Raw genomic sequence first — 24,675 nt, 5'->3', positions numbered from 1 at the left:
TGTGCCGTGAGATACAGTCTGGTGTGTCGTGGGAGATTATCTAATTTTGTCTATTTGGGTTAAAAATATTTTTTGCAAAGCAGTAATTCTAGTCTGCAAATGATGTGTTGTTGTTGAGTGTCGGTGCTGTCTAGATCACGGCAGAGTAACCGTGTAATACTCTTCCATATCAGTAGGTGGCAGCCGGTAGCTAATTGCTTTGTAGATGTCGGAAACAGCGGGAGGCAGTGTGCAGGTAAAAAGGTGTCTAATGCTTAAACCAGGGGTGTCCAAACTTTTTCCACTGAGGGTCGCACACTGAAAAATCAAAGCAAGCGGGGGCCATTCTGATATTTTTTATTTTAAAAACCAATACAATATATGTATAAAAAAAGATACATTTAGACCTCCACTCAGACTTGATCCCGGGGACCCCAAAAGGTTTTGGTCAAAAAAAATATGACAAATGTGTCATTATTTAGTATTATTATTATTATTATTATTATTATTAAAGGTTTAAATCCCTAAATCAACATTAGGTCTATCTGTCAATATAACGCTTTTAAAGTTTTAAGTTGTATGCCATTTTTGTCAAGGAAAACCGTGTTTTTTAATGGAAAAAAACACAAAATATGCAATATTTTCCCCCAACAAAATTTTAAAGTGGAATATTTGAGATTATATAATAATTGGAGAACAACTCATAACAACATTGATTTTAATTCATTATTTTTTTGAGCAATGACACTTAAAAAAAAAAAGAGTCCCACTAAAATTATTGGGGATCCAAAAGAGTACTGGTCAGTAAAGTTTAAAAAAATAAATCCAACATTTTTTTTTACTTTTACCACAATAGTCTCAAGATCAACTTCCGATCTATCCGTCAATTATAAATTTTATTGTTGATTATGTATTTTGTTTGTTCGTTTTAGACCCTTCTTTAAAAAACTTTGTTTTTTAAATGGCCACCAAAAAATATGCAACATTTTCCCCCCAAAATATCTCAAAGTGGAATATTTAATGTGAAGTAAATGGAGCCTTGAATAGGTCAATAATTCATAATGACATTGATTTTGATTCATTATTATTTTTTAAAGAAAGAAACAGCCTGCATGGCAGCTTTGTGATATTAGAGTAAATAATGCAACATTTTCTTGTTACATTTCACATGTTTGCTCTTTTATACCACTTTTTATGGAATTTTTTTTTTTTCATCGTATTTTTAGAATGTGCCGTGGGGCCGTTAAAAAATTACCTGCGGGCCGCACTTTGGACACCCCTGGCTTAAACCAAAAATAAACAAAAGGTGAGTGCCTATAAGAAAAGGCATTGAAGCTTAGGGAAGGCTATGCAGAACCAAACCAAAACTGAATTGGCTGCAAAGTAAACAAAAACAGAATGCTGGACGACAGCAAAGACTTACTGTGGAGCAAAGACAATGTACATCAGAACATGACATGACAATCAACAATGTCCCCACAAAGAAGGATAAAAACAACTGAAATATTCTTGATTGCTAAAACAAAGTAGAAATATCGCTCAAAGGAAGACATGAAACTGCTACAGGAAAATACCAAAAAAAGAGAAAAAGACACCAAAATAGGAGCGCAAGACAAAAAGTAAAACATCCCCATCCATCCATTTTCTACCGCTTATTCCCTTCAGGGTTGCGGGGGGCGCTGGAGCCTATCTCAGCTACAATCGCGCGGAAGGCGGGGTACACCCTGGACAAGTTGCCACCTCATCGCAGAAAGTAAAACACTACACACAGGAAAACAGCAAAAAATGTCCAATTAAGTCAGGGTGTGATGTGACAGGTGGTGACAGTACACCTACTTTGAGACAAGAGCTATAGTGATGCATGCTTGGTTATGGTTTAAAGCCATATCCAACAACTGTGACGACTTTTTACTGTCAACTGAGTTTAGTTTTTTAAAATGATTTCTGCTGGTGGTGTGCCTCCGGACTTTTTCAATGAAAAAAATATGCCTCGCCTCAAAAAAGGTTGAAAAACACTGGTTTAGGCTGCTGTCCAGCTCCTCATCCCCACTTCAAGATGGCGGCCCAATTCCTCGCGTCACAGCAGCCAATGCTGCGTCTACGGACAAAACAATCGATAGCGGAACTTGTCGTGTTTAGTTTGAAAGGGAAAAAGGTGAGATTTGACGGTTAGTTTGGTTGTGAAATGATGAGTTCAAATGCAGCGAGGAAGACGTAAATGTCAGTTTGAAGTGTTTGAGAGGACACATTTACAGCTCAGGCATTTAATCGATGCCCGATGAAATGAGCAAGATGGCGACCAACGAGCCCCGATAAAGCCAGAGAACGTCAACATTGAAGCGTTGAGGTGGAAGCGCGGAGTTTGACAAGCTGTTGAAGACAACAACAAGGTACTTTTACATCCGTGCGGGTCAATGTGGACATTCATGAAGGAATGCTCGATATTGCGTCGTGTTTTGGGCTGTTAGCTCGCTGAATAGGAGAAAGTACACTGCAACAAGGCCGGGCAAAATACAAAATAAAAGGACTAGATTTGTGTAGAAAATACTACAAACTTGTGAAGTGACGCAGATTGTTCATTTGACTTGATAAGTGTAGATTTGTATATATACAAATTAACAGGACTTTTTAAAAGGACAAATTAGTATTTTATTCTGAAAACGAACATTAGTCAACTTGCAAATTTTAAATGTTGCAGAATCCCTAAAAGTGTTCTAACATGCAGAAGTAACTTTTGTAACGTGGTGGGACCGGAAGTCCTGACAACTTGAAATCAAACCGTGGAGGAATGGCGGATATATTTGAGTGAATGCTCCAAAGCGGGTTTTTATTATTATTATTATTATTCTCCACATTTTGCCTTCCATTTTTCACCTCATTCAAAGCGTTCCAACTTCAAACTGTTCAGGCTATTCGGGAACTGCAGGCTTTCCCTTGACAAATCCACAAAATTCCCAGATTTCCAGGTTTTCCGGGACATTTTCCCCATTCAAAATGAATTGGCCATTTTCCAAACTCCCACCATTTCCACATGTTTCAACCTATTCAAACTACTCCACCTTCAACACATTCCACTCATCCTGGACATTCAAATTATTATTTTTCCAAGTTCAAAAAAATTCCAGGAATTCAGGAAAACCCTTTTTTCTGTCGAATACTCCTTCCACATTTTTCAACCCACTTCAACCGTTCCACCGTCCAAACATTCCTCTTAATCAGGACAATAAAACAAGGTTGTTTTTTTAACTGGAAAAATTCCCAGTTTTCCCGAAATTCCTGGAATTCCTTAATACAATTTCTCAATGAAAAATGTTACTACGTCAACATTTCTCAACCAATTACAAAAATTACAACACCAACTCATTCAGAACATTCAAGTCTTTTACCATTTTCCAAACAAATTCCCAGATTTCCAGGTTTTCCGGGACATTTTCCCCATTCAAAATGAATTGGCCATTTTCCAAACTCCCACCATTTCCACATGTTTCAACCTATTCAAACTACTCCACCTTCAACACATTCCACTCATCCTGGACATTCAAATTATTATTTTTCCAAGTTCAAAAAAATTCCAGGAATTCAGGAAAACCCTTTTTTCTGTCGACTACTCCTTCCACATTTTTCAACCCACTTCAACCGTTCCACCGTCCAAACATTCCTCTTAACCAGGACAATAAAACAAAGATGTTTTTTGAACTGGAAAAATTCCCGGTTTTCCCGAAATTCCTGGAATTCCTTAATACAATTTCTCAATGAAAAATGTTACTACGTCAACATTTCTCAACCAATTACAAAAATTCCAACACCAACTCATTCAGAACATTCAAGTCTTTTACCATTTTCCAAAAAAAATTCCCGCTTTTCCAGAAATTTCCATTGAAATGAATGGGACATTCTCCAAAGTTCCACAACTCCCACATTTTTTATCCGATTCAAACCGTTCCAACTTCAAAATATTCAGGAATTGTCTGCTCTACTTTAACAATTAAAAAAATAATTCCCGGATTTCCAAGAATTCCCAGTTTTCAGGGACATTTTTCCCATTCAAAATGAATTATCAATTTTTTAAACTTCCACCATTTCCAAATTTTTCAACCTATTCAAACTATACCACCTTCAACACATTCCACTCATTCTGGACATTCAAATTATTATTTTTCCAAGTTCAAAAAAATTCCAGGAATTCCTTTTTTTTTTTTTTTGTCAACTACTCTTTCCACATTTTACAACCCACTTCAACCGTTCCACCGTCCAAACATTCCTCTTAATCAGGACAAAAAAACAAAGTTGTTTTTTTAACTGGAAAAATTCCCGGTTTTCCCGAAATTCCTTAATACAATTTCTCAATGAAAAATGTTACTACGTCAACATTTCTCAACCAATTACAAAAATTACAACACCAACTCATTCAGAACATTCAAGTCTTTTACCATTTTCCAAAAAAATTCCCAGTTTTCCAGAAATTTCCATTGAAATGAATGGGACATTCTTCAAAGTTCCACAACTCCCACATTTTTTATCCGATTCAAACCGTTCCAACTTCAAAATATTCAGGAATTGTCTGCTCTACTTTAACAATTAAAAAATAATTCCCGGATTTCCAAGAATTCCCAGTTTTCAGGGACATTTTTCCCATTCAAAATGAATTATCAATTATTTAAACTTCCACCATTTCCAAATTTGTCAACCTATTCAAACTATACCACCTTCAACACATTCCACTCATTCTGGACATTCAAATTATTATTTTTCCAAGTTCCAAAAAATTCCAGGAATTCCCTTTTTTTTTTTTTGTCAACTACTCTTTCCACATTTTCAACCCACTTCAACCGTTCCACCGTCCAAACATTCCTCTTAATCAGGACAAAAAAAACGAAGTTTTTTTAACTGGAAAAATTCCCTATTTTCCCAAAATTCCTTAATACAATTTCTCAATGAAAAGTGTTACGTCAACATTTCTCAACCAATTAAAAAAATTCCAACACCAACCATTTCAACTCATTCAAGCCTTCTACCATTTTCCCAAAAAATTCCCGCTTTTCCAGTAATTCCCATTGAAAAGAATGGGACATTCTTCAAAGTTCCACAACTCCCACATTTTTTATCCGATTCAAACCGTTCCAACTTCAAAATATTCAGGAATTGTGTGCTCTCCTTCAACAATTTTTAAAAAAAATTCCCAGATTTCCAAGAATTCCCAGTTTTCAGGGACATTTTCCCCATTCAAAATGAATTATCCATTTTTTAAACTTCCACCATTTCCACATTTTTCAACCTATTCAAACTATACCACCTTCAACACATTCAAATTATTCAAAAAATTTCCAGGAATTCCCTTTTTTTTTTATACTCTTTTTCTGAACTGGAAAAATTCCCTGTTTTCCCGAAATTCCTTAATACCATTTGTAAATTAAAAATGTTACTACTTCAACATTTTTAGACCGACTTGAAAAATTACAACAACAAACATTTCAACTTATTCAGAACATTCAAGCCTTTTACCATTTTCCCCAAAAATTCCCTCTTTTCCTGAAATTCATATTGAAATGAATGGGACATTCTTCAAAGTTCCACAACTCCCACATTTTTTATCCGATTCAAACCGTTCCAACTTCAAAATATTCAGGAATTGTGTGCTCTCCTTCAACGATTAAAAAAAAATTCCCGGTTTTCCAAGTTTTAAGGGACATTTTCCCCATTCAAAATGAATTATCCATTTTTTAAACTTCCACCATTTCCACATTTTCCAACCTATTCAAACTATTCCACCTTCAACACATTCCACTCATCCAACTAACACTTTCCCAAGTTCCAAACCCCAAATTCCGTTTTTCCTGGAAATTCAAACTATTCTTCCATTCATCCTACATTGTCAGCATTTCACTTCAACTTCAGCATTGGAGCATTCAACGAGATGAGGAATTGCCTCATCTAGTCACGTATGGCTCCTTTAAATTGAGTGTCAACAAATGAACCCCGTCACGTAAGTCTAATGAAATATGTTTTTTCTTTAGATCAGACATGTTGGGACTTGCAGCTGGCAGATATCTCATTGGTGGGGTAAGTCCAGGAGAAGAGTGTGTGTGATTACCAGTGAGGTGTGATGAGAACCTGAGTGGTGTGCTTGCAGCGTCCAACATGGAGATGCCTTCAAGCTGCAGCTTTGAAGACGAGTGCTCCGGTGTGGTCTGCACCCACACCTGTCAGCTGGGCTGCTTCACGTCTCTGCCATTCAGACACCAAGGGTTCCAGTTTGAGGACCATCACGCAGGCTCCAAAACCCGCCCTGTACCTCGGTTTCTCCGTGCTGGTGCCCTTCGTGGCTGCCCCCGTCCTCATGGCGACGACGCAGTCCTTCTACCCGGAGGTGGCGTACGCCCAACTGGTGTACGGCGCTTGCATCGTCTCCTTCCTGGGGGGCGCCCGCTGGGGTTTCGCCATACCGGATGGAAGTCCTGCTCGGCCGGACTGGAAGAACCTGGGCAACAGCGTGGTTCCGTCGCTCTTGGCCTGGCTGGCGCTGCTCTGCGGGCACAATGTGGCGGCGGGGGTCCCGGTCCTTCTCCTGGGGTTAGGTCTGTCTCTGCACTATGACCTGAGACTGCTCCCTGGCTACCCCGCCTGGTTCAAAGCCATGAGGCGTGTCCTCACGCTGGTGGCCGCCTTCTCGCTGTTGGCCACGCTGATGCTGAAGAAGTTCTGCGCTGAGAAAAAGCTCCTAAGTTCGTGAGTCACCTCAACTTAATAAAATGTACGATTAATCCTCAGGATCCGCCTTTTTATTTATATATTTATTCATTCATTTGATAGGGAAATCATAATACAGGTACTGTAAAAAAATAAATAAATATATATATATATATATATACTAGGGCTGCAACTAATGATTAATTTGATAATCGATTAATCTGTCGATTATTACTTCGATTAATAATCGGATAAAAGAGGCAAACTACATTTCTATCCTATCCAGTATTTTATTGAAAAAAAAACAGCATACTGGCACCATACTTATTTTGATTATTGTTTGTCAGCTTTTTGTAAATGTTGCAAATTATAAATAGTTATTAAAAATTAAAAAAATTAAAAACAAAACAAACCTCTGCGCATGCGCATAACATAGATCCAACGAATCGATGACTAAATTAATCGGCAGCTATTTTAATAATCGATTTAATCGATTAGTTGTTGCAGCCCTAATATATACCATATTTTCCGGACTATAAAGTGCACTTAAAATCCTTTTTTTCCCCTCAAAAGTCAACAGTGCGCCTTACAACTAATGCCTAATGCTCGGAATAATTCTGGTTGCGCTTACTGACCTCGAAGCTATTTTATTTGGTACCTGGTGTAATGATAAGTGTGACCAGTAGATGGCAGCCACACATGAGATACATGTAGGCTGCACTATGATGGCAATATGACTCAAGTAAACAACACCAACATTTTATATGTTCCATTGAAAATATAGAACATTACACATGGCAGTCAACAATCTATCAAACTGTTTTAGTAGGACTTTGGTAAGCTATGAAGCCACACCACTTGATGGATTGTACTGTGCTTCAACTTAGGAGTATTATTATGCTGTGTGTATAAGGTAAGACATATTATCTGGCGTTTTGTTTCGCAATATTATGCAAAAGCAACTTTTCTTACCTTCTGGTACCTGCCGATCTGTATTTGGGATCTGCATAAGTCCTGAAAAATTGCGCGCCTCCACCTTTGTAGTCCGTGCCGACACCGTAGTCGTTTCTCTATCTTCTTGTTGTGTGACATTCATCCTCCACTGTTGCCATTTCTAATATAAAGTAGTGTAAAGTTCTTACTTATATCTGTCAGTGAACTCACCATGAAAGCACTAAAACATACCGGTATAGTGAGTTTACATTATTCACCCAAGGAACTTTAGTTATTAGAGAGTTCCGGTTGGACGCTTTTTCCCGGGACACATTTCGGGCGTTGTTGTTGCACTAGTGAGCCACGGATGAGGAGATGCTGCTCCGTTATTGATTGAAGTCTGAATGTCATTAAAACAGTTAGCGCCATCTTTTGACACTTCTTCCACTCCCGTCCTTGCACGCTACACCGCTACAACAAAGATGACGCTGTCCAAGTGGAGGCACGTAAATAAGACCGCCCACAAAACGGTGCATCCTGAAGAGACTGTCAGAAAGTGACTTGAAGATGATGTGTAAAACATCATCTATGCCAGTGGTCCCCAACCTTTTTGTAGCTGCGGACCGGTCAACGCTTGAAAATTTGTCCCAGGGACCGGTGGGGGGGAGGTATTTAAAAAAAAATAAAACATTTTTTTTTTTTTTTTTTTTTTACATAGTTAAATACAATCATGTGTGCTTACGGACCGTATCCCTGCAGACTGTATTGATATATATTGTGTTTTTTATGTTGATTTCATTAAAAAAAAAAAATAAAAATTTAATTTCTTGTGCGGCCCGGTACCTATCGGTCCGCGGACCGGTGGTTGGGGACCACTGATCCATGCAACATTTTGAGCAAAGAACCACCATTACATGTTATGTAGACCACAAGGAAGTCTTTTACATTTAGAAAAAAAAATCATAATAATAATATGACTCCTTTAATGCGCCTAATATTTGAAAAAAGATCTAAATTAGACCATTCATCGGCAGTGCGCCTTATAATCCGGTGCGCCCTATGGTCCGTAGAATACGGTATATATATTTTTGATCCGCCTTTAAAAAAAAAAAAAAAAAAAAAAGTCTTCATTTGATAGGGAAATCATAACACAGGTACTGAGAAACAAACCCCCCCCAAAATAAAAATAATAAATAAATATATATTTTTTTGATCCGCCTTGTTTTAAAAAAACATTTATTTATTCATTTGATAGGGAAATTATAATACAGGTACTGAGAAACAGACCCCCCCCCCCGGAAAAAAAATAAATATATATACCGGTATAGATATATTTTTTTGATAAATAAACATTGATTGATTGATCCGCCTTTTAAAAAAAAAAATCATTTATTTATTCATTTGATAGGGAAATCATAATACAGGTACGGAGAAACAGACACCCCCCCAAAAAAAAAAAAAAAAAAAAAAATACAATAGAAAAAATGAAATGTTTTTTTTTGAGCTGCCTTTTTTCTTTTTATATCATATTTATTTATTTATTTATTTGACAGGGAAATCATAATACAGATACTGAGAAACAGACCCCCCCCAACCCCCCCCCCCGCCAAAAAAATTAATTACAAAAAATAAACTTTTTTTTTTACATTTTAATAAAAGAGCAAACAGGTGGAATTTCATGAAAATAAGTTGCAATGTTGACTGTAATAACAGTTTTTTTTTAATTGTCATTGCTCAAAAAATGATAATAAATCACAATCAATGTAGTTATGAATTATTGACATATTCAAAGCGGCAATCACTTCACATCAAATATTCCACTTCGAAATATTTTTTTGTGAAAAATATTGCGTGTATAGTGTTTGAAAATACAGGGTTTTCTTTAACAAAAAGGATATTAAACATAAAAAAGTAAAATAAAATAAGACTTTCTATCGACAGAAAGATTTGAAGTTGATCTAGATAGATTTAAGAATTGAAACAAATAAAACTAATGACTTATTTTCAACTATTTTTATGACTGTGACCTTGCTAGGCCCCTGTTCTCAAGGTTAAAAAAAAAAGTATATATATATAAATAAAAGTTCACCATTGTGCATTCACGCACAGCATAAAAGGTTCGGTGGACAAAATGAGACAAAGGAGTGGCATAAAAAAAACATCCTTCTGTGGCAGCGCATGTAAACAAACTATGCTACGTTCAAGGACCGCTGAAATTAGTAGGACAAAACGGCGCTGGCCAAATCCTCTCATCGGTGAGGCATGTTTAATACAAAGATTTCCAACAATAAGGAAGGTTTGTGTCATGTTTGTCCTCCAATAGAAACCATATTCAAACTAAACATATATTTTTCCCCCTAAACTTTTTCCATTTTCATACATTTTTGAAAAAGCTCCGGCGAGCCGGTTTGAGTGAAGGGAAGAAATGACTTGAGCGGGAAGAAAGTGTATAAATACCCTGTGGCACAGGTAAGGTGCAGATTCCAGTTCCCACCAGGTGGTCAGAGCACGGCCAGTCCTCCGTCACAGCGACTGGTGATCATGTTGCCCACCTCCGTCCAGGTGTCCAGGTGAGGGTCGTAGATCTCCACACAGTCCACAGTCACCGGGGCGGAGAAGTCCCTGCTGGCCGCTCTTCCTCCGACGGCGTAGAGCAGCCCGTTCACTACCGACACGGACACACCTGCGCGTGGGTTGGACATCGGGGCCACCTGGAACCACTTCTCCTGGGAACACAAAGGTGTGGACCAATCAGTCACCCGCTTGTCTTGTATACCCTATTTTACAGACGCTATATAAGCGTTGGGAAATGAGTTATTTACACAGAAATAATTAGTCAATGTTTATTTACATACCTTGATTGTTTCCAAATAAAGCAATGTAGTATCTGTTAGTCTACAAAATAACATGCCCCCCATTTGGTGGAAGATTACCATATTTTCCAGACTACAAAGCGCACCGGCATATAAGCCGCACCCACTAAATTTTACAAGAAAAACGTTTTTCCATATATTAGCCGCACCGGACTATAAGTCGCAGATATATACGTTGGGAAATCAGTTATTTACACAGAAATATTTAGTAAATGTTTATTTACATACCTTGATTGTTTCCAAATAAAGCAATGTAGTATCTGTTAGTCTACAAAATAACATGTTTTCCGCCCCCCCCCATTTGGTGGAAGATTACCGTATTTTCCAGATTACAAAGCCGCACCCACTAAATTTTACAATCATTTTTTTTTTCCATATATTAGCTGCACCGGACTATAAGTCGCAGATATATACTGTATATGGTATATAAGCCGCACCCACTAAATTTGACAAAGAAAAACTTTTTTCCATATATTAGCCGCACTGGACTATAAGTCGCAGATATATAAGTTGGGAAATGAGTTATTTACATACCTTGATTGTTTCCAAATAAAGCAATTTGGTATCTGTTAGTCTACAAAATAACATGTTTTTCTTTTCCCCATTTGGTGGAAGATTACCGTATTTTCCAGACTACAAAGCGCACCGGTATATAAGCCGCACCCACTAAATTCTACAAGAAAACCCTTTTTCCCATATATTAGCCGCACCGACTATAAGTCGCAGATATCTACGTTGTGAAATTAGTTATTTACACATAAATAATTAGTACTTGTTCATTTACATACCTTGATTGTTTCCAAATAAAGCAATGTAGTATCTGTTAGTCTACAAAATAACATGTCGTCGTCCCACCCCCATTTGGTGGAAGAGTACCATATTTTCCAGGCTACAAAGCGCACCGGTATATAAGCCGCACCCACTAGATTTTACAAGACAAACTTTTTCCCATATATTAGCCGCACCGGACTGTAAGTCGCAGATATATAAGTTGGGAAATGAGTTATTTACACAGAAATAATTAGTCAATGTTTATTTACATACCTTGATCGTTTCAAAATGAAGCAATGTAGTATCTGTTAGTCTACAAAATAACATGTGTCCCCCCCCCCCCCCCCCCCCCCCATTTGGTGGAAGATTACCATATTTTCCAGACTACAAAGTGCACCGGTATATAAGCCGCACCCACTAGATTTTACAAGACAAACTTTTTCCCATATATTAGCCGCACCGGACTGTAAGTCGCAGATATATAAGTTGGGAAATGAGTTATTTACACAGAAATAATTAGTCAATGTTTATTTACATACCTTGATCGTTTCAAAATGAAGCAATGTAGTATCTGTTAGTCTACAAAATAACATGTTTTCCGCCCCCCATTTGGTGGAAGATTACCATATTTTCCAGACTACAAAGCGCACCGGTATGTAAGCCGCACCCACTAAATTTGACAAGAAAAACTTTTTTCCATATATTAGCCGCACCCGACTATAAGTCGCAGACATATAAGTTGTGAAATGAGTTATTTACACAGAAATAATTAGTAAATGTTTATTTACATACCTTGATTGTTTCCAAATAAAGCAATGTAGTATCTGTTAGTCTACAAAACATGTCCCCCCCCCATGTATTTAAAACCTTGATGGATGTTTTTTTAAAGCACTTGATAGGCAGAATAGAGCAAATTCCATTGTTAGCTGACTTTTGCTAGCGTTAATTTATGATTTAGAATGCATAAAAGAAGAAAAAAACATGTTATTTTAAATAGGGATTGTGAGTGATAGACACTATTGCAATAAAGGTGCAGTTCCCCTTTAAATCCGACTCCATCTTGGACCGGTCACCACTTAATTCCGGGTGATGGTTGGGGAATTGATCCCAACTTGGTGAAGTACATACAAATAAATGCTTTTTACCTCCTCTGGACAGTACTTCTCCACGGTCTCCAAAGCCCCCTGGGACTGGTTCCAGCCGCCCACTGCGTAAATGCAGTTGTTGAGGCAGGCCACGCCCACGTAGGCCCGGCGTGTGACCATGACAGGCAAGGCGCTCCACCGGCGGCTGATGGGATCGTAGGTCTCTGTGGAGCGCAGCTCCCTGCTTTCCTCGCTGATTCCCCCGACCACGTAGATGAGACCTGGAAGGAGGCCAGGACACGGTGGGTGACACGGCCAGAGACACGTGGGGGGGGGGGGTATGGGAGGCGGCACCTTGCAGCTCGCAGCAACCAAAGTAATAGCGGGGAGACATCATGTAGCCGATGACCTCCCACTTGTTGTCCTCCGGGTCGTAACGCTCCATCGTCTTGCCGATCTCCGAGCCGATCCAGCCGCCTGGTGGGCATACAATGGCATGGTTTTACCCTGTGCAGGGTCAAGGGGGCGCTGGAGCCTACCACACTTGACTTTTGGGTCCAAACTACGGCCCGCCAGCGTGCGAGTTACATGAATTTGAGTTCAGAGTGCTCTCAAATTCATCTTAAACACCAGGCGGACCTCTGAATGCTACACATTTGCTAGTATGTTGATTTAACATTGAATTTTGGTCATTTCCAAACCAATATTCCTCAACACAAATACAACGTTGAAACAACATGCTTTTTGACAACGTTTAATCAATGTCAGGTTGTGACGTTGATTTAACATTGAAATTTGATCATTTTCCACTCAAAATTCTACAACACAAATACAACGTTGAAACAACATGCTTTTTTACAACCTTGATTCAACATTGAAATTTGGTCATTTTCCAACCAATATTCTACAACACAAATACAACGTTGAAACAACATACTTTTTGATGATGTTTAATCAATGTCTGGTTGTGACGTTAATTTAACATTGAAATTTGGTCATTTTCCAACCAATATTCTACGACACAAATACAACGTTGAAACAACATACTTTTTGATGATGTTTAATCAATGTCTGGTTGTGACGTTAATTTAACATTGAAATGTGGTCATTTTCCAACCAATATTCTACAACACAAATACAACGTTAAAACAACATACTTTTTGACGACATTTAATCAATGTTGGGTTATGACGTTGATTTGACATTGAAATTTGGTCATTTTCCAACCAATATTCTACAACACAAATACAACGTTGAAACAACATGCTTTTTGACAACGTTTAATCAATGTCAGGTTGTGACGTTGATTTAACATTGAAATGTGGTCATTTTCCAACCAATATTCTACAACACAAACACAACGTTGAAACAAAATGCTTTTTGACAACGTTTAATCAATGTCAGGTTGTGACGTTGATTTGACATTGAAATTTGGTCATTTCCCAAACAATATTACAACACAAATACAACGTTGAAACAACATGCTTTTTGACGACATTTTATCAATGTCAGGTTGTGACGTTGATTTAACATTGAAATTTGGTAATTTTCCACTCAAAATTCTACAACACGAATACAACGTTGAAACAACATGCTTTTTTACAACCTTGATTTAACATTGAAATTTGGTCATTTCCCAACCAATATTCTACAACACAAATACAACGTTGAAATAACATGCTTTTTGACGACGTTTAATCAATGTCAGGTTGTGACGTTGATTTAACATTGAAATTTGGTAATTTTCCAACCAAAATTCTATAATACAAATACAACGTTAAAACAACATGCTTTTTGACAACATTTAATCAATGTTGGGTTCTGACGTTGATTTAACATTGAAATGTGGTCATTTCCCAACTAATATTCTACAACACAAATACAACGTTGAAACAACATACTTTTTGACAACGTTTAATCAATGTGAGGTTGTGACCTTGATTTAGCATTGAAATTTGGTCATTTTCCAACCAATATTCTACAACAAAAATACGTTGCAACAACTTGCTTTTTGACGACGCTGATTTGACCATTGAATTTTGGTAATTTCCCAACCAATATTCTCTAATGCTAGGTTCACACCAACGGCGCTTTGACGGCGCCTTAAAGCGGCATGCAAAGCGGCGTTAAAGCGTAACAAAGCCTGATTAAAGCGTGAGGGTCGTAATGGATCGTGGGAAAGCTTGTAGTGAAGCGGGACATGCTGCAAGTTCGCCAAATTTTTTTAAACGATTTAAAAAAATTCTGCGCTCTGTCAAGAATCGAATAAAGCGCCGAGAGTGTATCAAAGCGTGACAAAGCCTGACAAAGCTCAGCAAAGCTTGACTCAAAGCGTAGGAAAGTCTACAACTACAAATAGGAAGTGACTGTGATATTGACTAGTGACATTGAAACTTTATGTAAAACCAACACAGGATTACAAATCCATTCTCTTTTGCATCATTGCCTTTTTTATACGATGATCATTTTTCTGTACTTCTGTGAGTTTGCTGTTTGATGTTACAGTTTGACATTACTGTCTATAATTTTTCTGTATGAAAATGTTAATAATAAAGCGAATATGTTACGTTTAAAAGAAATGCCTTTTATTATTGTCAACTAGCATAAGAAATGAAAGATAGATATTTATTAAGATGACAAAGAAATAAAAGAAATGAAGATATAAAACATAATATAACGGAAAAAAAAGAGAAATTGAAAAAAATAAATGAATATAAAAAATAAAAGAAATGCCTTTTATTATTGTCAACTAGCATAAGAAATGAAAGATAGATATTTATTAAGATGACAAAGAAATAAAAGAAATGAAGATATAAAACATAACATAACGAAAAAAAAAGAGAAATTGAAAAAATAAATGAATATAAAAAATGTGTGGAAAACAGTATACTGAGTTTTTCACATTTTTTTTTACTTATTTGTTTATCATATTTCTCTTTTTTTATTACATTATGTGTTTTATCCTGTATATAATAAAACAAAAAGAGAAATCAAATAAATAGATAAATCTAAAAAATGTGGGGAAAACTTAGCATACTGAGTTTTTCACTTTTTTTTCTTATTTTTGTTGTAACAATGCACAACAGAGCTTGATAATCGTGTCAGAGCCTGATTTAAAGCGTCAGGAGCGTGATTTAAAGCGTGATTTAAAGCGTATCAAAGCGGCATCAAATCGTGAGGAACGGTAACAAAGCGGCAACTAATTCGTATCAGAGCGTATCAAAGCATAACATTACTTCGGAGATCGGGATATTCGTGGAAAAATTGACAAAAATGACGGCGCTTTGCTCGCCGCTTTAAAGCGCGGCAAGCGCCGTTGGTGTGAACCAGGCATAACACAAATACAACATTGAAACAACATGCATTTTGACAACGTTTAATCAACGTTGGGTTCTGAGGTTGATTTAACATTGAAATGTGGTCATTTCCCAACCAACAACGTGGACATAACATTAGACACGTACGTCGTCCCAACTTACCAATACGACTATTTTGCCACGTTGCTTCAAAGTCACTTTTAAAGGACACGTACGTATAATCAACGTTGTATCAACGTCTGCTGGGAAGCTAATGCTAGCGAGTAGAACCGGTTGTATTGGGCGGATCTGTCGGGGTTCACTGTGACATTTGCTAAGCTAACTAATAGCGAGGATGCTTGTAACTCAAAGCGGAGAGACAGCTCTTATCTCAAAACACTTTTAAGTTAAAGTACCACTTTAATTGTTTTATATGATAAAAATGTATTTTCCAATAGACCTTTAAGGAATGTGTTTTATCTCAGCTTTGACCAAAACGTATGTGAATCATTCTTCATCTGATGCATAGTTTGATGGCGAACAGGAAATGCTGGGTGCAGAGTGGTATTTACCAAAGGCGTAGAGAGCGCCATTGCAGGGACAGACGCCAACTCCACATCGAGGGAAATTCAAAGACGCCACGGCGGCCCACTGTTTGGTCACCGGGTCGTATCGCTCGGTGCAGTCAAAGATCATGGAGTCTTTCTCCCCTGGGGAGGGTAAAGCAGGTTGAGACCGATCATCATTGGGACTTCCACGGTCTTCCTCACCTCCCACCACATAGATCATGCCTTCCATCACCGCCAACCCCAGCCCGCTGCGAGCCTGGTGCAGAGACGACACGGTGGTCCAGTACTGGTTGAAGGTGTCAAAGCGCTCCACGCAACTTAACGCCCGATTGTCATTCCAGCGGCCGCCCTGTAGGCGAATGTAGCCTCCTGCCGCCCAGAAACAAGCACACGTCCGCGGTTAACAACACCCAGGAACACTTCTCATTCCCACAAATAGTGTAGAACACAACCTATGGCGTAAAGGTATTTCCTGGCTTTCCTTCTGGGTCGCATCTTGACTTGCTGGAGTTGGTTGTTCATCTTGTGGTCTTTGGGGGACTTGGTGACTTCAATGTATTCCTTCAACAGGGTCTGCAGCGCCACCCGCAGGCTGAAGTCAGCAATATCTTCAACAGCAAAAAGAGCAAGGTGATTCCGAAGAAGTCACTATCTATTGGAAGGAACGGAATAAGGGCTGGACACGTAATATGTGTCAATCAAAACAAGTGTTCGATGAAACAGGAAGTGATCACCAAGCAATGGGCGGGACAATCTAACAGCCAATCAGGTAACAGTATCACGTTTTAGACCTATTTTTCACAGGTCATAAAAATTTTTAAATAATTATCGACCGAGACCGATACATTAATAATATTTAAATAATTACTGCTTAACAAAAAAATCATTTTCATAGTTAAATAAGAATAACAGGGAGGGCAAATTAATGTTACACAGCCGTCATTCCCTAGCACTAAACCTGCAGAAGATAGTTCTTCTCAGGTTTTCTCTGTTTAAAATGTCACGCTTTGCACTATTTTCTACGATATCAGTATATATCGCGATGGACACGTGATCTGTGTCAATCAAAACAAGTGTTCGATAAAACAGGAAGTGATCACCAAGCAATGGGCGGGACAATCCAACAGCCAATCAGGTAACAGTATCACGTTTTAGACCTATTTTTCACAGGTCATAAAAAATGTTAAATAATTATCAACCGAGACCGATACATTAATAATATTTAAATAATTACTGCTTAACAAAAAAATAGTTTTCATAGTTAAATAAGAATAACAGGGAGGGCAAATTAATGTTACACAGCCGTCATTCCCTCGCACTAATCCTGCAGAAGATAGTTCTTCTCAGGTTTCTCTGTTTAAAATGTCACGCTTTGCACTATTTTCTACGATATCAGTATATATCGCGATGGACACGTGATCTGTGTCAATAAAAACAAGTGTTCGATAAAACAGGAAGTGATCACCAAGCAATGGGAGGAACAATCTAACAGCCAATCAGGTAACAGCATCACGTTTTAGACCTATTTTTCACAGGTCATAAAAAATGTTAAATAATTATCGACCGAGACCGATACATTAATAATATTTAAATAATTACTGCTTAACAAAAAAATAGTTTTCATAGTTAAATAAGAATAACAGGGAGGGCAAATTAATGTTACACAGCCGTCATTCCCTAGCACTAAACCTGCAGAAGATAGTTCTTCTCAGGTTTCTCTGTTTAAATTGTCACACTTTGCACTATTTTCTACGATATCAGTATATATCGCGATGGACACGTAATATGTATCAATCAATACAAGTGTTCGATAAAACAGGAAGTGATCACCAAGCAATGGGCGGGACAAGCTAACAGCCAATCAGGTAACAGTATCAAGTTCGGTGCGCCGTCTTGCTGTTGATTTTCTGAATGAAGTGAGAAGAACAAGTAAAAATGAGCAAAAAAAATTGTGGATTTTTGTTTTTTTGGATGTCTTAAAACTTCAACTCTCGTCCGTCCCCTATTGGGGTATGCAAATACAACAGGTAGGAAGTAATGCGCAGGACAGTATAATACAAATAAATGTAACAAAAGTGCTACTTAAAACAATAATATGGTCCATTAATATTTAAATAATAATTACTGCATAACATAAATTCCTTTCCATACTTAAGAATAGCAGACCAAAATAATGTTACACAGCCCTAACTTCCTGCCACTAAACCTGCAGGAAATAGTTCTTCTCAGGTTTCTCTACATCTACATTTTCTAACTGTGCACTATTTTCTTACACTTAATAAAGCATTTCTTACATGAGATTTCATTTTAAGAGCGTATAGTTAAGTGTTCAATGTGATTTTACTATTTTGTTTACATTGTTTGAGTGTTTTTCCGCTTGTGTTGACATTTCCTTTCTGCCTTGATGATAGTTGAGGGGGTTATAATCAAAGGAAGTTCACATTTCAAAATATTTCTATCCTGCTTCTTATGTTCCATTGGTCATACATTTTTTTAATAATTATTGATAATATTTTAATAATTACTGTGTAACAAAAATTCATTTACATAGTTAAATAAGAATTACAGGGAGGGCAAATAAATGTTACACAGCCGTTATTCCCTCACACTAAACCTGCAGAAAATAGTTCTTTTCAGGTTCCTCTGTTTAAAATGTCACACTTTGCACTTTTTTCTTTAGCATTTCTTACACATTTCTTATTTTTAAGAGCTTATTGTTAAGTGATTTTACTATTTTGTTTACATCGGTTGTTTCCCATGCTTGTGTTGACTTTTGATTTTCTGCCTTGATATCTAAGGCATTATAATCACAGGAAATTACATTCAAAATTAAAATGATTATGTTGATTACATTTTTCTCCTGGTCCTTATTTTTGATCAGTTACTCTAAAACCTGGTGCGTGTACCACTAGTGGTACGTGGGCTCCATCTAGTGGTATGCTAATTAAAGTGCAATGTTTTCATTTCCTACATTCAAACACAGTGTTACTGTTCAAACTGTGTAATGTTACAGTGGCCAAAAATATGAAATGTACTTGTTAAATAAAACTGTTGCCTTGTTTTTAATGAATACTTAGGTCTACTACGCTACTGTATTTAATGTTGTCATTATGGTGGTACTTAATGAATACTTAGGTCTACTACACTACTGTATTTAATGTTGTCATTATGGTGGTACTTAATGAATACTTAAGTCTACTACACTACTGTATTTAATTATGTCATTATGGTGGTACTTAATGAATACTTAGGTCTACTACACTACTGTATTTAATGTTGTCATTATGGTGGTACTTAATGAATACTTAGGTCTACTACACTACTGTATTTAATGTTGTCATTATGGTGGTACTTGATGAATACTTAGGTCTACTACACTACTGTATTTAATGTTGTCATTATGGTGGTACTTAATGAATACTTAGGTCTACTACACTACTGTATTTAATGTTGTCATTATGGTGGTACTTGATGAATACTTAGGTCTACTACACTACTGTATTTAATGTTGTCATTATGGTGGTACTTAATGAATACTTAGGTCTACTACACTACTGTATTTAATTATGTCATTATGGTGGTACTTAATGAATACTTAGGTCTACTACACTACTGTATTTAATGTTGTCATTATGGTTGTACTTAATGAATACTTAGGTCTACTACACTACTGTATTTAATGTTGTCATTATGGTGGTACTTAATGAATACTTAGGTCTACTACACTTCTGTATTTAATGTTGTCATTATGGTGGTACTTGATGAATACTTAGGTCTACTACACTACTGTATTTAATGTTGTCATTATGGTGGTACTTGATGAATACTTAGGTCTACTACACTACTGTATTTAATGTTGTCATTATGGTGGCACTTAATGAATACTTAGGTCTACTACACTACTGTATTTAATGTTGTCATTATGGTGGCACTTAATGAATACTTAGGTCTACTACACTACTGTATTTAATGTTGTCATTATGGTGGTACTTAATGAATACTTAGGTCTACTACACTACTGTATTTAATGTTGTCATTATGGTGGTACTTGATGAATACTTAGGTCTACTACACTACTGTATTTAATGTTGTCATTATGGTGGTACTTAATGAATACTTAGGTCTACTACACTACTGTATTTAATGTTGTCATTATGGTGGTACTTAATGAATACTTAGGTCTACTACACTACTGTATTTAATGTTGTCATTATGGTGGTACTTAAAGAATACTTAGGTCTACTACACTTCTGTATTTAATGTTGTCATTATGGTGGTACTTGATGAATACTTAGGTCTACTACACTACTGTATTTAATGTTGTCATTATGGTGGTACTTGATGAATACTTAGGTCTACTACACTACTGTATTTAATGTTGTCATTATGGTGGTACTTAATGAATACTCAGGTCTACTACACTACTGTATTTAATGTTGTCATTATGGTGGTACTTAATGAATACTTAGGTCTACTACACTACTGTATTTAATTTTGTCATGATGGTGGTACTTAATGAATACTTAGGTCTACTACACTACTGTATTTAATGTTGTCATGATGGTGGTACTTAATGAATACTTAGGTCTACTACACTACTGTATTTAATGTTGTCATGATGGTGGTACTTAATGAATACTTAGGTCTACTACACTACTGTATTTAATGTTGTCATGATGGTGGTACTTAATGAATACTTAGGTCTACTACACTACTGTATTTAATGTTGTCATTATGGTTGTACTTAATGAATACTTAGGTCTACTACACTACTGTATTTAATTTTGTCATGATGGTGGTACTTAATGAATACTTAGGTCTACTACACTACTGTATTTAATGTTGTCATGATGGTGGTACTTAATGAATACTTAGGTCTACTACACTACTGTATTTAATGTTGTCATGATGGTGGCACTTAATGAATACTTAGGTCTACTACACTACTGTATTTAATGTTGTCATTATGGTGGTACTTAATGAATACTTAGGTCTACTACACTACTGTATTTTAATGTTGTCATGATGGTGGTACTTAATGAATACTTAGGTCTACTACACTACTGTGCTGTATGGCCCAGCCCTAGGTGGGATTCCAAAAGCTGGTTGCTTACCCTCGATGTACTTGAGCAGCCTCTGTGGGGAGAGCAGAGGGAAGCGGACTGGTTCCAACACCTCCACGACGTACTTCTTTCTTTTGCCCACGTCGTGGAGAAGCCAGTCCATGGCTGCGGTGAACACCTGGTACTCGTCCTCGATCCGCAGCTCTTCGCTCTTCAGGAGTTTGACAATCTGATCCTTGGCGAGGCCCTTGAACTCGTCGCCGATACAGACCTAGAGCGGGGGAGATGTGAGCACACGGGTCTGAACTCGGGGTGTGGTCTGGCTGACCTCCAGGAAGTGACCGTGGATGTAGTTCTCGGAGAACTCCAACATCGTCACGCAGGCAATCTGCTCCAGGAACTGAAACATGCCCACACAATTGGAGGAGTCCATCTGGCCTTTGAGGAAGTCCCCGCAGATGGACACGATCTCGTTGAGCTGCAGCATGTCCGCGGCCAACATCAGCTCCTGGACGTTGTCCACCGTCACGTTGATGGCGCCTGAGGAGAAGCGGAGCAAAAGGAGGTTTAGGTCAAGGACGTGCTGGCGGGAATCTCCTTGTACCTGTGTAGACGAAGCCCAGCAGGACCTCAAAGGCGTCCCCGTCTACCCCCAGGATCTCCACCTCCTCCTTCGCCGCCTCGCTCATCCCCAGGGAGAAGAGAGCGGAGAAGTAGGGGCTGGCGGCCGCCAGCACCAGCCGGTGGACTTTGAAGACGCGGCCGCCGACCCTCAGCCTCACGTCGCAGAAGTCGGCGCTGAGCCGCATCTTGTTCATCCGGGCCAGGATGAGCCTGGCGTGGCGGTCCGTAGCCTGCTCCAAGGCCAGGGTTGCCATGGCAGCGGCAGCATCAGTGGTGGAGGACATGGCAGCTGGCCATTACTCCCGAGCCCTCATCTCTGCAGCCACCATTCAACAAGTTAGCAACTCATCAGTATCATGTAAGAAGGTTTTAGTATCGCTATTTGTGGTGGACGCCGTAAGTCTTTGCTGTCGTCCAGCATTCTGTTTTTGTTGACTTTGCAGCCAGTTAAGTTTTAGTTTTGTTCTCCATAGCCTTCCCTAAGCTTCAATGCCTTTTCTTAGCGGCACTCACCTTTTGTGTATTTTCGGTTTAAGCGTTAGACACCTTTTTACCTGCACACTGCCTCCAGCATATTGTGATCACCACAAACCATGTTCCTGACATCTACAAAGCAATTATCTCCCTGCTGCCACCTACTGGTATGGAAGAGTATTACATGGTTACTCTGCCGAGCTCTAGACAGCACCGACACTCACCTACGGCACATTTGCGGATTATTATTACTGGTCGGCAAAAAATATCTTTAACCCAATTAGGTGAGATTACGTAATCTCCCACGGCACACCAGACTGTGCACAGTCTGGTGTCTGGTGGTTGAAAAACACTGGTCAGTGTTTTTCAACCATTTTTGAGCCAAGGCTAATTTTTTTCATGAAAAAAAATCCGGAGGCACACCATCCGCAGAAAAGGTTAAAAAATGAAACTCCACCAGGTTGTCGTGCCTTATTTGGACTTTGTTGTTGTTTCCTGTGTGTAGTCCTTTAGTTCCTGTCTTGCGCTGTTATTTTGGTGACCCCTTCCTGTTTTGTTGGTGTTCTCCTGCAGCAGCTTCAGGCCTTCCTTTGAGCACTATTGCCCGCACCTGTTTTGTTTTAGCAATCAAGACTATTGAAGTTGTTGCTGTCCTTCTTTGTGGGGACATTGTTGATTGTCATGTCATGTTCGGATGTGCTTTGTGGACGCCGTCTCTGCTCCACACGCTGTAAGTTTTTGCTGTCGTCCAGCATTCTGTTTTTGTTGACTTTGTAGCCAGTTCAGTTTTACATAGCCATCCCTATGCTTCAGTGCCTTTTCCTAGCGGGACTTGCCTTTTGTTCATTTTTGGTTTAAGCGTTACATACCTTTTTACCTGCACGCTGCCTCCCGCATATTGTGATCACCACAAACCATGTCCCTGACATCTACAAAGCAGTTAGCTACCTGCTGCCACCTACTGGTATGGAAGAGTATTACACGGTTACGCTGCCGAGCAGCACATTTTTTTCATTTAAAAATCCGGAGGCACACCACCATTAGAAACGTTAAAAAATGAAACTCCACCAGGTCCTCCTCATGCCTTATTTTGAGTTTGTTGGTGTTTTCCTGTGTGTAGTGCTTTAGTTCTTGCCTTGTGCTGTTATTTTGGTGTTTTCCTGTAGCAGTTTCATGTCTTCCTTTGAGCGATATTCCGCGCACCCGCTTTGTGTTAGCAAGCAAGGCTATTGAAGTCGTTGCTATTCTTCTTTGTGTGGACATTGTTGATTGTCACGTCATGCACGGATGTACTCTCTGCAAGTTTTTGCTGTCGTCCAGCATTCTGTTTCTGTTGACTTTGTAGCCAGTTCAGTTTTACATAGCCATCCCTATGCTTCATTGCCTTTTCCTTTCGTTCATTTTTGGCTTAAGCGTTACATACCTTTTTTTTTACCTGCACACTGTGGTCTGCATATTGGGATCACAGTTCTACAGCCGAGTTCTACACAGCACGGACACTAAGGAACGGCACAGTATTTGCAGATTATAATTATTGATTTGCCCAAAAATATTTTTTGGACCAATTAGGTGAAGTTGCATAATTTCCCACGGCACACCAGACAATATCTAGTGTGCCGCGGCACAGTGGTTGAAAAACACTGTTATGCACGCATGTTTTAGTAACCTGAGGTGATACCACATGATTCTTTTAAGAAAGAGTATATATTTATATCACAATGGTATAATAATAATAATAATAATAACAATAATAATAATAATAATAACACACCTGCAACGGCTGCTAGCATGTTAGCAATCCCTCGCCCGGACAATGTTGTCAAAATGTCAAACTTCTCCACCTTCTGCGCCGCCGGTTGGGCCCCAGTAACAATATTTGAGCTGCAATAAAGAACTATTTAACTCTCCGGCATCGTTAAAATCAGCTTTGTTGACGGGAGCCAGGCAACTTCCAACGCGTTGTTTATTTGACTCCGACTCGATTGCTCTGGTCTGGCCGTCTAAAACTCCCCCAGGAGTCACAACAAATCGAGCGAGAGCATGTATCGACATGTTCTATCGTCTGAAATTATAATTTATGTATTTTTTTTATATACTATTTATTTATTGGAAATAGTTATATATAGTAGTTGTCTTCATTCTGGATGTTGTTACTTTCTTTATTTGATGTCGGAGCGATAAAAAGTTGTATGGAAAAGCACAGCCAGGGGGCAGTGTTGCGCTGCACTTAACTCTTTATATTCTTTTACATTCGACACTATTTTATATACCATTCACACTTACGGTTTTTACAACAAAATTCATCTATTTGTTATTATTAT

At 38.3% G+C, this 24,675-nt stretch overlaps 2 protein-coding genes across 3 annotated transcripts; one reads left to right on the top strand and one right to left on the bottom strand.

Moving 5' to 3' along the window:
- The first annotated feature begins 2,111 nt into the window (after nt 1-2,111).
- LOC133649609 (transmembrane protein 69-like) lies at nt 2,112-6,746 on the top strand. The gene is made up of 3 exons (XM_062046230.1): nt 2,112-2,369; nt 5,994-6,039; nt 6,110-6,746. Exons 2-3 carry the CDS (start codon nt 6,001-6,003, stop codon nt 6,707-6,709), a joined length of 639 nt encoding a protein of 212 aa, XP_061902214.1. The 5' UTR covers nt 2,112-2,369; nt 5,994-6,000; the 3' UTR covers nt 6,710-6,746.
- Nucleotides 6,747-9,833: 3,087 nt separating this feature from the next.
- Nucleotides 9,834-24,341, bottom strand: ipp (intracisternal A particle-promoted polypeptide). Of its 2 annotated transcripts, XM_062047105.1 has the most exons (10): nt 24,126-24,341; nt 21,861-22,196; nt 21,585-21,796; nt 21,308-21,527; nt 16,646-16,801; nt 16,395-16,562; nt 16,197-16,334; nt 12,683-12,805; nt 12,389-12,609; nt 9,834-10,325 (listed from the first exon to the last, which is right to left on the bottom strand). In XM_062047105.1, exons 2-10 carry the CDS (start codon nt 22,162-22,164, stop codon nt 10,101-10,103), a joined length of 1,767 nt encoding a protein of 588 aa, XP_061903089.1. In that variant the 5' UTR covers nt 22,165-22,196; nt 24,126-24,341; the 3' UTR covers nt 9,834-10,100. The 2 variants fall into 2 exon arrangements, with proteins under 2 accessions (XP_061903089.1, XP_061903088.1); XM_062047104.1 differs by having other exon boundaries at nt 12,389-12,805.
- Between the last annotated feature and the right edge of the window lie 334 nt (nt 24,342-24,675).

This window comes from Entelurus aequoreus, linkage group LG05, assembly GCF_033978785.1.
Source record: "Entelurus aequoreus isolate RoL-2023_Sb linkage group LG05, RoL_Eaeq_v1.1, whole genome shotgun sequence".
In the NCBI taxonomy this organism is placed as follows: Eukaryota; Metazoa; Chordata; class Actinopteri; order Syngnathiformes; family Syngnathidae; genus Entelurus; species Entelurus aequoreus.
Note: the sequence above shows the minus strand (reverse complement) of the source record. Positions and strands in the feature narration are given on the sequence as shown.

Excerpts from the sequence above, each read along its gene's own strand:
- LOC133649609 (XM_062046230.1), top strand. The coding sequence starts at position 6,001 with ATGTTGGGACTTGCAGCTGGCAGATATCTCATTGGTGGG. Across the intron at positions 6,040-6,109 it reads GCAGATATCTCATTGGTGGG|CGTCCAACATGGAGATGCCT; the intron begins GTAAGTCCAGGA and ends GTGTGCTTGCAG.
- ipp (XM_062047104.1), bottom strand. The coding sequence starts at position 22,164 with ATGTCCTCCACCACTGATGCTGCCGCTGCCATGGCAACCCTGGCCTTG. Across the intron at positions 21,528-21,584 it reads TCCACGGTCACTTCCTGGAG|GTCTGTATCGGCGACGAGTT; the intron begins GTCAGCCAGACC and ends CCCCCGCTCTAG. Across the intron at positions 16,802-21,307 it reads GCTGCTCAAGTACATCGAGG|ATATTGCTGACTTCAGCCTG; the intron begins GTAAGCAACCAG and ends TTGCTGTTGAAG.